The sequence below is a fragment of the Podarcis erhardii genome, assembly GCF_964252035.2.
Source record: "Podarcis erhardii genome assembly, chromosome: 6".
NCBI classification, from domain to species: Eukaryota; Metazoa; Chordata; class Lepidosauria; order Squamata; family Lacertidae; genus Podarcis; species Podarcis erhardii.
The window spans coordinates 70,950,435-70,963,434 of record NC_138510.1 but is presented as its reverse complement, the minus strand read 5'-3'; the positions used below and the strand labels follow the sequence as shown (position 1 = coordinate 70,963,434).

The 13,000-nt window shown below is 43.5% G+C and overlaps 1 protein-coding gene across 2 annotated transcripts in view; it reads left to right on the top strand.

Annotated features, from left to right (window-relative positions):
• SYDE2 (synapse defective Rho GTPase homolog 2) overlaps positions 1-11,325 on the top strand; it is a 40,487-nt gene extending 29,162 nt beyond the window's left edge. The window contains exons 6-8 of one of the 2 annotated variants that reach the window (XM_081865683.1): positions 1,285-1,516; positions 7,713-8,206; positions 11,141-11,325. In XM_081865683.1, the coding sequence (XP_081721809.1) occupies positions 1,285-1,516; positions 7,713-8,203 (723 nt within the window). In that variant the 3' untranslated portion in view covers positions 8,204-8,206; positions 11,141-11,325. Of the gene's footprint in view, positions 1-1,284; positions 1,517-7,712; positions 10,009-11,140 lie in introns of those variants that run through there. The other variant, XM_081865682.1, reaches the window with a different exon arrangement.
• The last annotated feature ends 1,675 nt before the right edge of the window (positions 11,326-13,000 follow it).

Genomic DNA, 13,000 nt, shown 5'->3' with positions numbered 1-13,000 from the left:
GTGTTTTCCTCTGGCATCTTACCCTTTCCTTATCCAAGAGGGGGCCAAGAGGCAGAGATGAGGCAGGCTGGTGCGGAAGCCCACCCTTCTGCAACCACCTCACCTCCCTTCTGGTCTCCCAGAACCCAAAGAAGTATGAAGAGGGTGGAGCAAAGACAAGCAAGATGAGAGAGCCTCAGATTGCCTGGGAAAGAACTGGGGGAGGAGCGACTTAGGGAGCTGGGGGAAGACGTGGACCTTCAGTCCTTGCAACTGCCACATTGGGGCAAGATCTACCAGAAAGTGTTGCTGTGCTCACTAGGCCTGTGAGAGTTAAATTTACTGCCACCGTGTGAGTTATCGCTGACCTGTTCTTGACACCCACCCTGACAGAAAGGATGATGGGAGTTGTAGTCCCACAACATCCTGGAGGGATACCAGGCCAGGTGAGTTCCGTGGTGGAACTCTCACATGTTGCTGTTGTTGGCATAAGAGAAAATTATGTGATGGTACCAGTTGGAGAAAAGGACACTTTGGCCAGGATGCCAAGAGCACACACCTGCAAAAGGAAACCATGCATGCTGTGGTAGATTCATTGCTCTGGTTTTTGCTATCACGATGTCCACTGTGGAAGAGCCAAGTGCTGAGGCAAAGAGCCCCCTGCAGGGCTAGCTGCAGGGCTGTTTATGGGGGGAAGATTGAATTTCTGTGCTGGCATTATGGTTATAATTCTGCCCTTAATCCTATGGGCTGCTGTGCCAATAAAACAGTTCCTTGATAGCTAAAGCTTCACTTTGAGACTGAATGTGTTTTATAATTCTTCCAAAGAGCAGGGGGAGGACCCAGTGTGAGCATAAAACATACTAAAGATTTTTTAAACTGTAACTAAAATGGCGCATCTGTGACTGATTATGCACCCAAGTATGTGATGAAGCACAATTCTATGTTTATGTGGAAGCAAATCCCACTGTTTTCAGCTAGGCTTATTTCCAAGCAAGTGTGCTTAGGACTGCAGCTTAGGGCTCTTTGGCAAATTTTTCCTGGAGAAGGAATTACAGAACACAGAGCAGCTGCGAAAACACCAGTTATCTGCGCCCTTCTACGTGGCACACAAAAAGGTACTATCGAAAGGTTATCTTCTGTTGACTGTTGGCATCATGCATAAATGACAATATTGTGGCTATGTGAAAAGGCCCACTTCTTCAAGTGGATTAGAAACAAAACAAAAACCCTCTCCCCCCCTACCCTGAAACTAACTAACTCAAATTATTCCCCACCCCCACCCCATTTTTATTTTATTCTTAGGCTACTCTAAGGATGCTGTTGGACCATCTGAAATTGGTGGCTTCGTACCATGAAGTAAACAGAATGACATGCCAGAACTTAGCTGTGTGTTTCGGGCCTGTGCTACTGAGCCAGCGGCAGGAAACCACCAATCACAACAACAGAGTTTTCACAGATTCAGAAGAGCTTGCCAGTGCCTTGGATTTCAAAAAACACATAGAGGTTTTGCATTACCTCCTCCAGCTGTGGCCAGGTAAAAGTCTTAGAGGAGTATATCTGGAAATAATTTAACTCTTTATTTGCAGAGGGGGAGCTGTGTTGGGCTGTAATCCAAACCCCAAAGCTGGGCTTAGGAGTGAGGCATTCCTAGGCTCACTTCTGCCAGCTCAGCTGGTTCCCCACCAGTTTGCCCAGTGGATAGCCCTCAAATGGGGCATTTCAAGGGCAGGGTAGTGTTGAGCCAACCCCGCTAGAGCCCAGGCTGCTCTCAGGGCCGACACTGGCCAGCGTCAAGCCTAATGCAGCCTGCAGGGCCTCAGTAGCCGCAGCCGTGACAGATTTGGATTGCAGTCTTAGTCTGTTGCTGCAAAAAACCAAACAAACCAGAGTGTCTTAGCACATTTATTATGGCTTAGCTTTTGCAGAGTAGGGACCACTTCATCTGATGCATGAAGCATTACCCTAAATGGGCAGCTTTAGGTACATATATGTGTGTATATATGTATGTGTACACACAGATTACCCTAAATGGGCAGCTTTAGGTACATATATGTGTGTATATATGTATGTGTACACACAGACACACACACACCTGTTGTAGAGGAGGAAACAGTGTTGTAAGCAATGAGGTCAGGGGCAAATGAAAATCACAAATTACATAGTGTGACAATTACATTAAATTCTAAATGTATGTAACGTCATAACAAGGACCATTCACAAAGCAGTGCTGATGGTATCACAAATACACAATCCAGCCATGAGTAAGCTAATCACACCTATAGTGGAGTTACCTTGATTCAGGCTGCTGGTGACAGGACCGAACTTCTTGATAAGTTGCAATTCAGCAGGCGTCAAGCTGGAGTTTCCCACCTGAAGTTCCTTTGCTTGAGAATGGCCACCTTAAGGTCAGTAACTGTGTTATGGGAAGTTGAAATGTTCTAACCTTTATTTTTATGTATTCACTTATTTATTGTATATTATTCTTGAATTTATTTGAGAAAGGTGATGCAAAAGGGTTTAAATAAAAAGTGGTGGTGGTTATTATTATTATTTTTTTGGCATGCCAACTAGAGGAGAGGAAGTGGATAAATAGAATATGAATGCTGAAGTGTTCCCCCCCCCCCGCCCCCACTGTATAGCATAGCAAAAAATAAGTAAATGCCATTTTAGGTATGAAGCCAGAGTTTGCTTGTGATATTTCAGAATGCTCATCATCACCATATAGTTCTGGTGGTTGCAGCAAAAGACACACTCTCTCAGTATTTTTCTCCATCGCCGATTACGGGTGCCTCAGCAAATAACTTATGCCTTAGGAATATTTCCAGAATGCTTTCCGGAGCCAGAAATATTTGATATCAAGCTCTTAATCCCATTTCAAGCAGAACTGCTTCAGTAGTCAGGAATAAAGCTGATGATCGCAGCAGATTAAGTCGTCTGTGAAAGGCTGTGTACAGGGAGGACTGTCATTTTCTGCATAAGTGTGTTTTCGATTGTCTGCCTTTTTGTAGTTTTGAATGAGCCACACTTAAGAAGGCTTGATCCTAAGACTGGTTAATGACAACTGTTAAGGTCAGCTGTGATCAAGTGAAACTCATTTCACAATAGGTTTGTGGCATCACTTGCCAGATCAGATGAGTCATCTGAAGCTTCCCTAAGGAGATGGAGGGTCCCCCTGTGCTACCCACTGGTTCCAGTCTGGTTGCTGATATGGACCATAGAGTGGATGGGGCAAGTCTGCTTCAACTGCCTTTTGGGTGCCTAGACCACATTTAGAAATTGTTTCCATCTCCTGCCATTCCAGCTTCTACCATCAACCCCTGATGGTAGGAAAGATTGGGTATTCAGGGCAGAACCCTAGCTTCACTGTGCTACAGCTTGTCAATTGGTAATGTACTGAAAGTCCAGCCCACTCTTAGAAATGGGTATTTATGGCCTTCCAGTGTTTATGTAGCAACAATATCTCCATTTCCAATCTGTGCAGTAATGTGGAATATTCTTCATCCACCGGTTGATCCACCCAGTGCATAGCAACGTAGCTGTCTGGAGTTGTGTGCTAACATTCTCAGTTGGTTAGAAGGTGGTACTGATAGCGCTAAGGTTGCAGGTTTGATCCCCGTATGGGACAGCTGTATATTCCTACATTGCGGGGGGTTGGACTTAGTTGATCCTCAGGGTCCCTTTCAACTCTACAATTCTATGAGTCCAGCAAGCAGGACACAGTGCAGATCTGCAATTAAATTTCACTGAATTGGGGGCAGAGGAGACTATTGCACGAATGCAATGAGGACAAAAATATTTAACTGACCCCAAACATTTAGAAGCGCTCACTTGCTGTCCACGTGCCACGAAATACCATTGTTGATGCTGTCCCCTGAGCTATTCTGTTTGCTGCTCTATAAGTGCAAGGAGCACCCCCCCAAATGGGTCCCTGTTCCTTGGTGCTCTTGCTTTTGTCTTTCCTTGCCAGTGAGAGCTTCTGCAACGCCCTAGTTGCTGTACAAGTTCGTTCACCACCTTTCCCACAATGGGTATAACGGAATCCTCTCAAGGCAGCTACTCCCCGAACTGCTGTGGCAGGCCAGGCTGAAAGAAGAAAGTGCCTTCAGAGTAATGTGTCTGCTGCTAAGCAACAGCATCTTCTGGTGGTCACATGTATAATGCTAGCTATAACTTGCAGCCTTGCTTTCAAGGTCTGTTTGTTCCAACCATGATGTGGCAGTGCTGTCAGTGGAAGCTGAGATAGTCTCCGTAATTGGACAAATCCTCATGTTTCCCCCGGAAATGAGGCCTGTTGCCTAGGATTTATGAATCTCTGATTTGATTGTCGGAGTTATAAACGTACAGAATGTATGGAGACTGCTTTGCCATATAATTTTTTTTGGGTGTGCGATTATTGTCAAGGAAGCTAACTATGGCACAAATGAGAGGATTGCAAAACTCCTTGTAGAGGCATGATACTGTACAGTGTCTTTCGGCTCTTCAAGAATTTAATTAAACATTGTGGAGTGAGCTCTGTTCCAACGAAGGAGCCAGAGCTCAGAGCTTGGTTCTCAAAGATTATGCCTCCAATGGATTTGAAAAACTAGATAACCATGTTTGTGCTCCTCATGGTTTTTTTTTTTAAATTTTTAAATGGAAAACACATACTCCTTGTTCAGTAGGAAAGCTCAACAACGCTGGCACTTAAGGTTTAACACATGACCCTGTTGCCTTAAGAGAGCAAAGCCTAAACAGAAGAGCTTTTGTTGCTGCGGAGAGTTCTCCTCACTCCCGGTTTCTTAAAGAAAAAAAGCCGAATTGTTAAAGACTAATAACAAGACGTATCCCCACCAAAAAGGCTTGCTTTTGCAGGGGGCTCTCAGCTTGTAGTGTGCTGTTTATGGGCAGGATTTGACTCTTCACATACTACTGCAAATGCTGTGTCTGCAATTTTTCTTTAAAAAAAGAAGAGAACCTCCTATTCCCCATTTTCTTGCAGGTAACAACATGTCCTGCTTTTTTACTTTTGACCTCTACGGTTGTACTTTTGAGCCTCTTGGTGGTGACTTCTGTGGTGGTTTTCAGTGACTTACGTGGTTGAGGATCACAGCAGTGTGCTCTTGTAATCTGGTGACCCTGCAAAGAATCTGACCTTGTCTTTCAAAGCCAAGGAACGCGTACTTTCAACACAAGTCAACATCAATATTTCATCAGTGGAAACATTTTCTCTCTTTTTTTTTTCTTGGAAGGGTAGCTAGACTCACCATTTCCCTCAAAAATATGAGAGGCACAGAGAATATTCATCTTCAGAGAACTTGAAGGGAGGAGGGATCCTCTCCATGCCCCAATCCAGAAAACTACTACAGATTTTTCAGTCCCTTTTTGCTTTCCTCACTAAAGTCCTCCATCTCCTAGTCAAGCCCTTCAGCTTGACCAACTATAGGCCTGAACTGTGTCTGAATTAGACCATCTGGAAATCGTCTGAAAAGGCTCCTTGGTTGGCAACTTGATTCTGCAGACAATACGGAATGCTCTGGCAGAGACCATTCTGCTGTTTGCAGAGCACAATGAACACAACTGCCAACATCACTCTGCTTTGACTCCATTAAGTCATCTGGCTGAAGGAGCAGCTTTTGCAGAATTGCCGCTTTGTTGCGGGGTTTTTTTGTTTTGTTTTTAATTCTCAGCTTTGGGAAACAGGCAGGAGGACTCCAGCATCCTGTCAGAGCCCTGTCACCTTCTTCCCAAAGCTCAGGAAGCTTCTGTCCAGCTTAGGGAGGAAGACACGATGCCCATGTGTGTGACATTAGGACATCAAGACGTCATGTGTGTGACATCACCCCATCGCCCTGGCAAGCTGGCACCTCTGGCCCTAACTCTTCCTGTACAAAAAATTTCATGGCACGCCACTGATGCAAAGACCTTTGGACTGTCTGGCCATGTGTTGTATCTATGGGGAGATGGCCCCTGTGTGTTCATTTGTTTTCTTTTTTCAGTGTGGGATGTCGGATGGGGAATTTGCGCGGTCGGAAAAACTAGTTCAAAAAACACTGGCTTTCTGTAATACAGTTGCCAAGCCTACACTTGCTAGAATGTTCTGTCATGTTAATGTCTGCATCGTTTCCCATATTAGCAAGAATCATATCTGACACACATGCCATGTGAGAGGCTCAAACTGTAGTTTTTAAGTATGAACTGCAAGAAGACTCCTTCTGTCTATCAAACTGTCAAAGCATAACAAGGTCTAACTCTCTCCCTTTCCCCTTTCACTTGTCCGCCATGCCATGCATGATCCTATCCTCCCCTTTTTCTTAGCCCAGTTATCTTCCCTCTTCATGCCTAAATAAGATGTTTCCCCAGACTTGGATTAGTCCTACTCAGCGCTTGAACTGTGAGGGAAAAAGTAGCGGAGGCCTCTCATGAAATCCACAAGGCCCACCCCAGACTTTCATCAGTTTTCTCCAAATCACGGTGCCCCACTCCTGTAGACTTCTAAATACAGAAGATGGGAAGTCATCCCCTGTCACAAAATGTGGTGGCGACAGGCCCCCTTTCCCCCTCACCCCAGTCCCAGATTCAAGCACTGCTACCAGGTCCCCTCAGTTTCTTCTGGATCATGACAACCTACATTTTTTCCATAGTTCTCTGTTGATAGCCTTTCCTTCTCCCTCATCCTTTAGCCACGCCAGGGTGATACCTGGTTTTCAACATTGTGTTATATATCGCCAGCTAAACCTCGCAATATACCAACATATCGCAATGTGTGAAATAAGGATGGAGCTATGTAGAGACATTGGCTGGCTTCACGTTTTCCCCGCAAATTGATTTTTGTATAGCACACGTGCGCATGCACATTATAATTACTGATTATGAAACCAATATCACAATATGGACTTCAGTTTTGGGCGATATATCGCCCACCCCTAACCTTAGCAAGTATCTAAGCATTTGGGGGAGGAATTATGCCCCTTTCATGTTCCATATTGCAGCCAGCAAACAGCTAAAATTGAACAAAAATGGCATGATTGTAGAAGCACCATGGGATAAAGATATTTTACAGTTGAAATATTCAGCCGTCAGCTGTCAATAAAACATTTGTACTATTTAACCATAGGGAGCCGGTAACCAGAGGAGACTTAGTTTCTTGGGGTGTAGATCCATGAGTTCAGGTAACAAAAATTGTCAGATGTGTGCTGCATGTATTCCCCACCACTGTCTCTGAGCTGGAGTATATGGCTGCTTAGAGGTGGGGGGGAAAGAAACCTTTGAAAAGCTTCGGCTGGCTTTGCACACACTTGGATCCAAAACGGTCAGCTTTCTAGAGTGGTGGCTATATTTGCAAGCTGTTTTAACACTTGCCGGGCCTTGCTTTTGTCTTACACAGCTGAATGTGGGTGGCAGATGAAATCCCAGCCCTCACTTGAACTGCGTTGCGTTTGCGGGTTTGTGATTAACTTGCAGAGTTCATTGAGGCGCTTAGAAAATTTAACAGACTCCTGCAGTTGCAGGTGGACTAAGGCATGATAGTTTTGAGATGGAACGTTTTCTCCCAGGCTTCCCCCTCCTAATATAGGATCACTAGCTAGCTCCACTACCCCAGTAGTAGAATGTTTTGGCTGTTAAGTGTGCATGCATACATGCATGTTCCAATTGTAGATAAATAGAGAGAAATAATGCAAATGTTAACACTGTTGGTTTCTTGTCATATACACCGTTCAGCTAACATGTCTTAAAACTGCTGTTTGTCTTAGTGCAACATTCAGCCGTCAAGGAATCTGCATTGTCTGAGCAGCAGTCGTCTGTGAATTACTTGAGACCTAAGAAGCAGCGGCCTCAGATGTTGAACTTGAGCAGTACCGAGATATCGGGCATCCTCAGGTCCCGGCCAGCCAGACTGGATAGCCCTTCAAGCAACCGCTATGCCGGAGACTGGAGTGGCTGTGGGGAGAGCTACTTCGTCAGCCCCAAAGAGGCCCTGAACGAAGCAGACTATGATGATGTTCCTTCGGAAGATGCCGAAAGTGGCGATGACGGAGGCAGAGTGGATGGCTCGGAGAAGCTCGCTGAACGGCCCCATTGCATGTCCAAAGAACACACTTTTCAGGCCTATTTGACGGTGCAAGCCATGGATTCTGCAGGGAACCACAGAGTAAACCTCAAAGATCTGCAGGAAAGCATTGATACTCTGATAGGAAACCTGGAACGGGAACTCAATAAAAACAAGCTCAACATCAGTTACTGATAAGTAATTTCCCCCTGCAATACCTCCTCTCTCTTTTTTTTGCTGTCTCTCCCCCCCCCCCCCCCCCGGTTTCTTCCCCAAAAGAGAGACTGGTGCAGTGCTGTTATTTCCATTGCATCGTGCAGTGATTTTGATCCACCGTGGGCTTAGTGCATTCATATTACACAATCTGTTTATTGCTTTGTTGTAATTTTCCTCCCCCTTCCATCTTCTCTGTTGAGGATGGTTTCGGGTTGGCCCTTCTGGGTTTAAAATGGTACGTTACTTTTCATGAGATGATTGCAGAATTTCCGTTTCCCTTTCAAGGTACTATGCACTTAGGAAGTCTAGACAATTTATGCAAGGTACGCAAGGCACCATCTCTGTCTACGTTACAACAGGAACAGCACTCATTTGTTCCTGAAACTTTAGCCCTGGTACAGATGTTTTCCCAGAAAGGGAGGATTAACATTGCTGCTTACCTGATAATTTGCAGCGCAAACTGTAGGTAGATCATTTTTTTTCTACCATATTTTGACACCTTATTCACTTGCAATGCAAAGGCTGCTATGAAAAAAAAAAAGCTTTTTATATATACCTATATAGCTATATATGAAAACGTTTAAATGTACAAATATTAATGTATTCCTGCATTAACACTTTCCAGCAATTATTTAAAAGTGAAAAGAAATTAAATATTTTTCTAACTTTTTTTGTTTTGTACATATTTATATACATATATTAAAAAGCATTGGGCTTGATCTACTCCATGTGGGGTACAGTGCTTGTGCATGGGGAGTTCACCATAGCCCTCCCTGTCTTCCCTCTCTTCCCCCCTGCTAAGCTGTTCCAGCTGATAAGCAGGAAGGAGCCAGATTAAATTCAGCTGCAGGTGGAGGGTTCCCCATCCCTGCTATAGAACATAGCATAGGAGATCCTGCCTCCTCCTGCAAGACGCATGCATTATGCATCTACAGGCAGCATACTTGGCTTGTTGGAAATAGGAGGACACTGCGTTCCTCCTCTTCCCTGTCCAGCCTTCCCTTTCCCTCGCCGCAAGTCAAGAAACGAGAGCCTTGCAGGACAAGTTCTATGAGACATTATGAAGAGCAATTGCTGCCTGTCTCAAACCCTTTGTAATCATCGGTACTTCAGGAAAGGGCCGTTTTAGATTTAAATATGAACACAACTTCTAAAAGGAATGTGTGTCGCGCAATGCCAAAATAAATGGCCAGCTAAGCAGCAGTGGATATGGGTCGGACCAGAAGGGACTTGCTGAATACCTGCGAGGAGCTCGAAGGCCACAGATGACATTGATATCTCTCAGACGTATAAGTGTATAGCTTTCCCAGATAATGTGTGCTTCTCGCATCGTGCAATTTCCACGTTTTTAAGAGTTTCTAGAGAGGCTTTGGGAATGGGAACGATTGTTTCCCAGAGTCCAAATTTCACACTGTGGTGGCTCACAAATATGCATATTGTTTGAAATGCACATTGCCCCCCAAATACACATCCCTGTAACCCTTTCCAAAGTTCAGCCAGATGCAAACGATGGACAGAGCAGTATTTCATGCATGATCAAAGGCTCTGTTAAAGGCAAATGTTCAGAATAAGTTAGATGCACACACGCGCACACACACACAAAACTCCATGAGACTTAAACTGGGATGGATTTAAAGACTGAACATGTTTTCTGGTTCAGCCTCAAGTAGCAAACATAATTCAAGAGTGCAGATCCCTATGCTGAACCATGTTTATGAAGCTGTAGTCCTTGTGACTACAAATGCAGTGATCAGGAATTATGGCCTGTTTTTTGTTTTTTGTTTTTTTTTTAAAAGGAGGAGAGTAGTCATATTGATTCAAGTGGGATATTTTAGATGTTCTGAAAGCTTAGTAGATGCTAAAATGGCTGTAGTCCCCTCCCCCAAAAAGTCCATCCTATTTTTAAAGGTTGACATGTGAATTGAGAAAGTGCCTTTAAAAAATAATATATCTAGGTCCTGAATGCATTTTGAAGTTCTTAGTATTTGCTCTCATACCAGAAATATTAAATAAGTATTAAATGAGACTATCAATTTACTGTTTATCTTGCCAGTTGTCTTAAATGAATATTATTGACAGCTCCTCAGCCCTTCCCTTAGAAGGGTAAATGTGACAAAACGTTTATTAAACTTGTCCTCGGATGTTGGCTATCTTAGTAGTTAACCAAAGCAAATGCAAGTCTTATGCAAATATATAAATGAAAACTCAACTTCTGCCCACTGTCTAGCAATAAGACCCGAGCAATAAAAATTATACAACCAATTGCCTCATTAAAAAAGGCTGCATTATTAATAATGCAGATGAGTAAGTTCTTAAATGGAAATGCTTTAAAAAATATAAGACAGCAAAGGTTTCTTAAATAGTGCTTTGGATCTTGCAGACTCATGACACACTGTAAGATTTCATTTTCTCCTGTATTATGTTAGCGGCCGCTCTCTTGGCCTATGGACCTTGTGTAAATGCTATTTTAACTTGTTTGTTTCCCTCCTATATTTTGTCTGGCTACTGTTGTTGTTGTTGTTATTGTTATTATTTATTTACAATAGGATGCACAAATTTGGTGCACGAATTTTTTGCCACGTTTTTTTCCTAAATATCTCCACTTTTTATCCAGTGTCCTTTTTATTAATTTATTATCGTTAGTGTCTCAGTACACAATACAGTCATTGCAATTAAATAACAACGGTACTGTTTGGAAATTTTAACCTGAAGCATTTATTGATAAGCTGATGTATTTTTTTAAAAGTATATATGTACAGGAAGTGGATTATTTTTAAAAATATAAATGTTAATTCTGAATAAAATCTGGATTAAGAATAAAAATGGGTTGCATTTTGTAAAAGGTTGCCATCAGTGCAATTTTTCTAGGAAAAGAGGTGCAGGAACTCAGCATGAACAACTTCCTCGTTCTCTTAGAATGACAATGGTGCTCCCCTGAGAGGTGCCGCAACAGAATCCCAGCAAGTTCCGGCTGGAAAAAGCCCTGGTTGCCATTATTTGAAGATAAGTTGGATGCATTTCTGATTCCACATAATACCTTGAAAATGTATTTGCCCACACAGAATTTGCTGTGGTTGTGAATATAAGTTTTCCTTCATATTTTTCAGGGCTAGTCCTTCAATGCGCCCAGCAACTGAGAGGGAAGATGAAGGCCTAATCTCATGCAAGAATTTGAGTGGCAACTTCAGTGCTATTTCTTCCCAGCCAGAGGTAGTTTATCAGAAACAGATGTTTCCAGCTTACTGGGTGAATTGTTGCATTGTTATAGCACGTGTTTTGCCATTTGCTACCAAGCCAGGTTTAATGTTTTGCTGTTATGGAATGAGTTCAGCTGAAGATGTGTCTCCTATAATAGACCTGCCTGGTCATTGAAGTTTACAGTGTGAAAGTGCTCCTAATGTTATGGCCTTCTTCTCTGTTACCATCTTGATCCTCTGGGATACCTTGCTAGAGATGGAGTACAGTATTGTCTCCTCCCAAACATCTTCCCAGAGGCAACTTACCATTTCTACCTTTGAAAACTCATTGCCTGTCTGATCTGCTTGCTTCTGATCTTCTGCATTTGTGTTGTTCCGCTGACTAGTTTTAGATAAATGAGAACTTCAGCAATGGAAAACTCTTTAGTTTTTGTACGTCAGAATAAGTAGCAAAACCTTGTTTCATAGTTTTGGGTCTCATTCACACAGGAAAGCCACTGATGTTGCAGTTGTCTAGCAATGAACATGGATGTACAAATGAAGCCTTCATGTCTCAGTGGATAGATGATTGGAATTGGGCCAGAGAGAGAGCCTAGCTCATTAATGGGCTTTGCGTTTTTCATGCTTGCCCTTTGCATAATGAGAATGGAAGTAGCCTACTTTGTCGTGTTGTGAAAATCACAGTGCCCTTTTAGCACACACAGACATGCTATCAGAACGTTCAGCTTTCCAACAGCTTTTGAACATACAAATTCCCAACAGAAAATGAGTAAAATTCTAGTCTATCCACATTGTATCTCGAGCCAGAACATCATGTTGTTGAGTAATTTGATCAATTTCCCAGAGGCCTAATGAGCTACAAGCACACAAGGACTCTATTGTCATCGCCCGCCCCCCCACTTTCCTGCTGCAACATATCTGTTAGAGGGGGAATAATCACACAAATTAGGCCATTGTGCATATGACTGTTCATGCAAATGCTTCTCATCCAGACTATTTCCAAGGGTGGTGGGGGATGCACTCACTGGCCCCCCCTTGAACTTCTGTGCCCACCTGCCATTCACTTTCACTTTCCCACTGGGCCTAACCTCTACACCTGCCTATAAGCAGGGGTGCAGAACCTGTGGTCTTCCAGATGTTGCTGGACTCCAGCTCCCACCATCCCTGCTGATGAAGCTGGCTGTGGATGATGGGAATCGTAGTCTTGACAACATCTAGACGGTCACAGGTTCCTCACCACTGGCCTACAGGGAGAGTTCAAGGCAACTCACCTTTGTTGTTGCTGGCATGCTCAGGGTAAGCATGGAAGGGGGGTAGCTCTAGGGGTTGGAAACGGGCCCTCTTCAGGAGAGCAAGGCTTGGCAGATGCCCAAATGGCTGCTGTGCCACCACCCCTGGCCTTTGCCTTGCATGACAGGAAGTTCATGGTTGTTCTCCCAGCCATGGAACAGGCTGTGGAACTCAGTAATGTATGAGCAGTGACTGAATTTAATTCTGTTAGCAAATTTCAAGATTTCATGTCGTCTTGGCATTTTGGCTAGTAGTTTCTGTTATATTACAAGTAAACAAAAAAACTTTA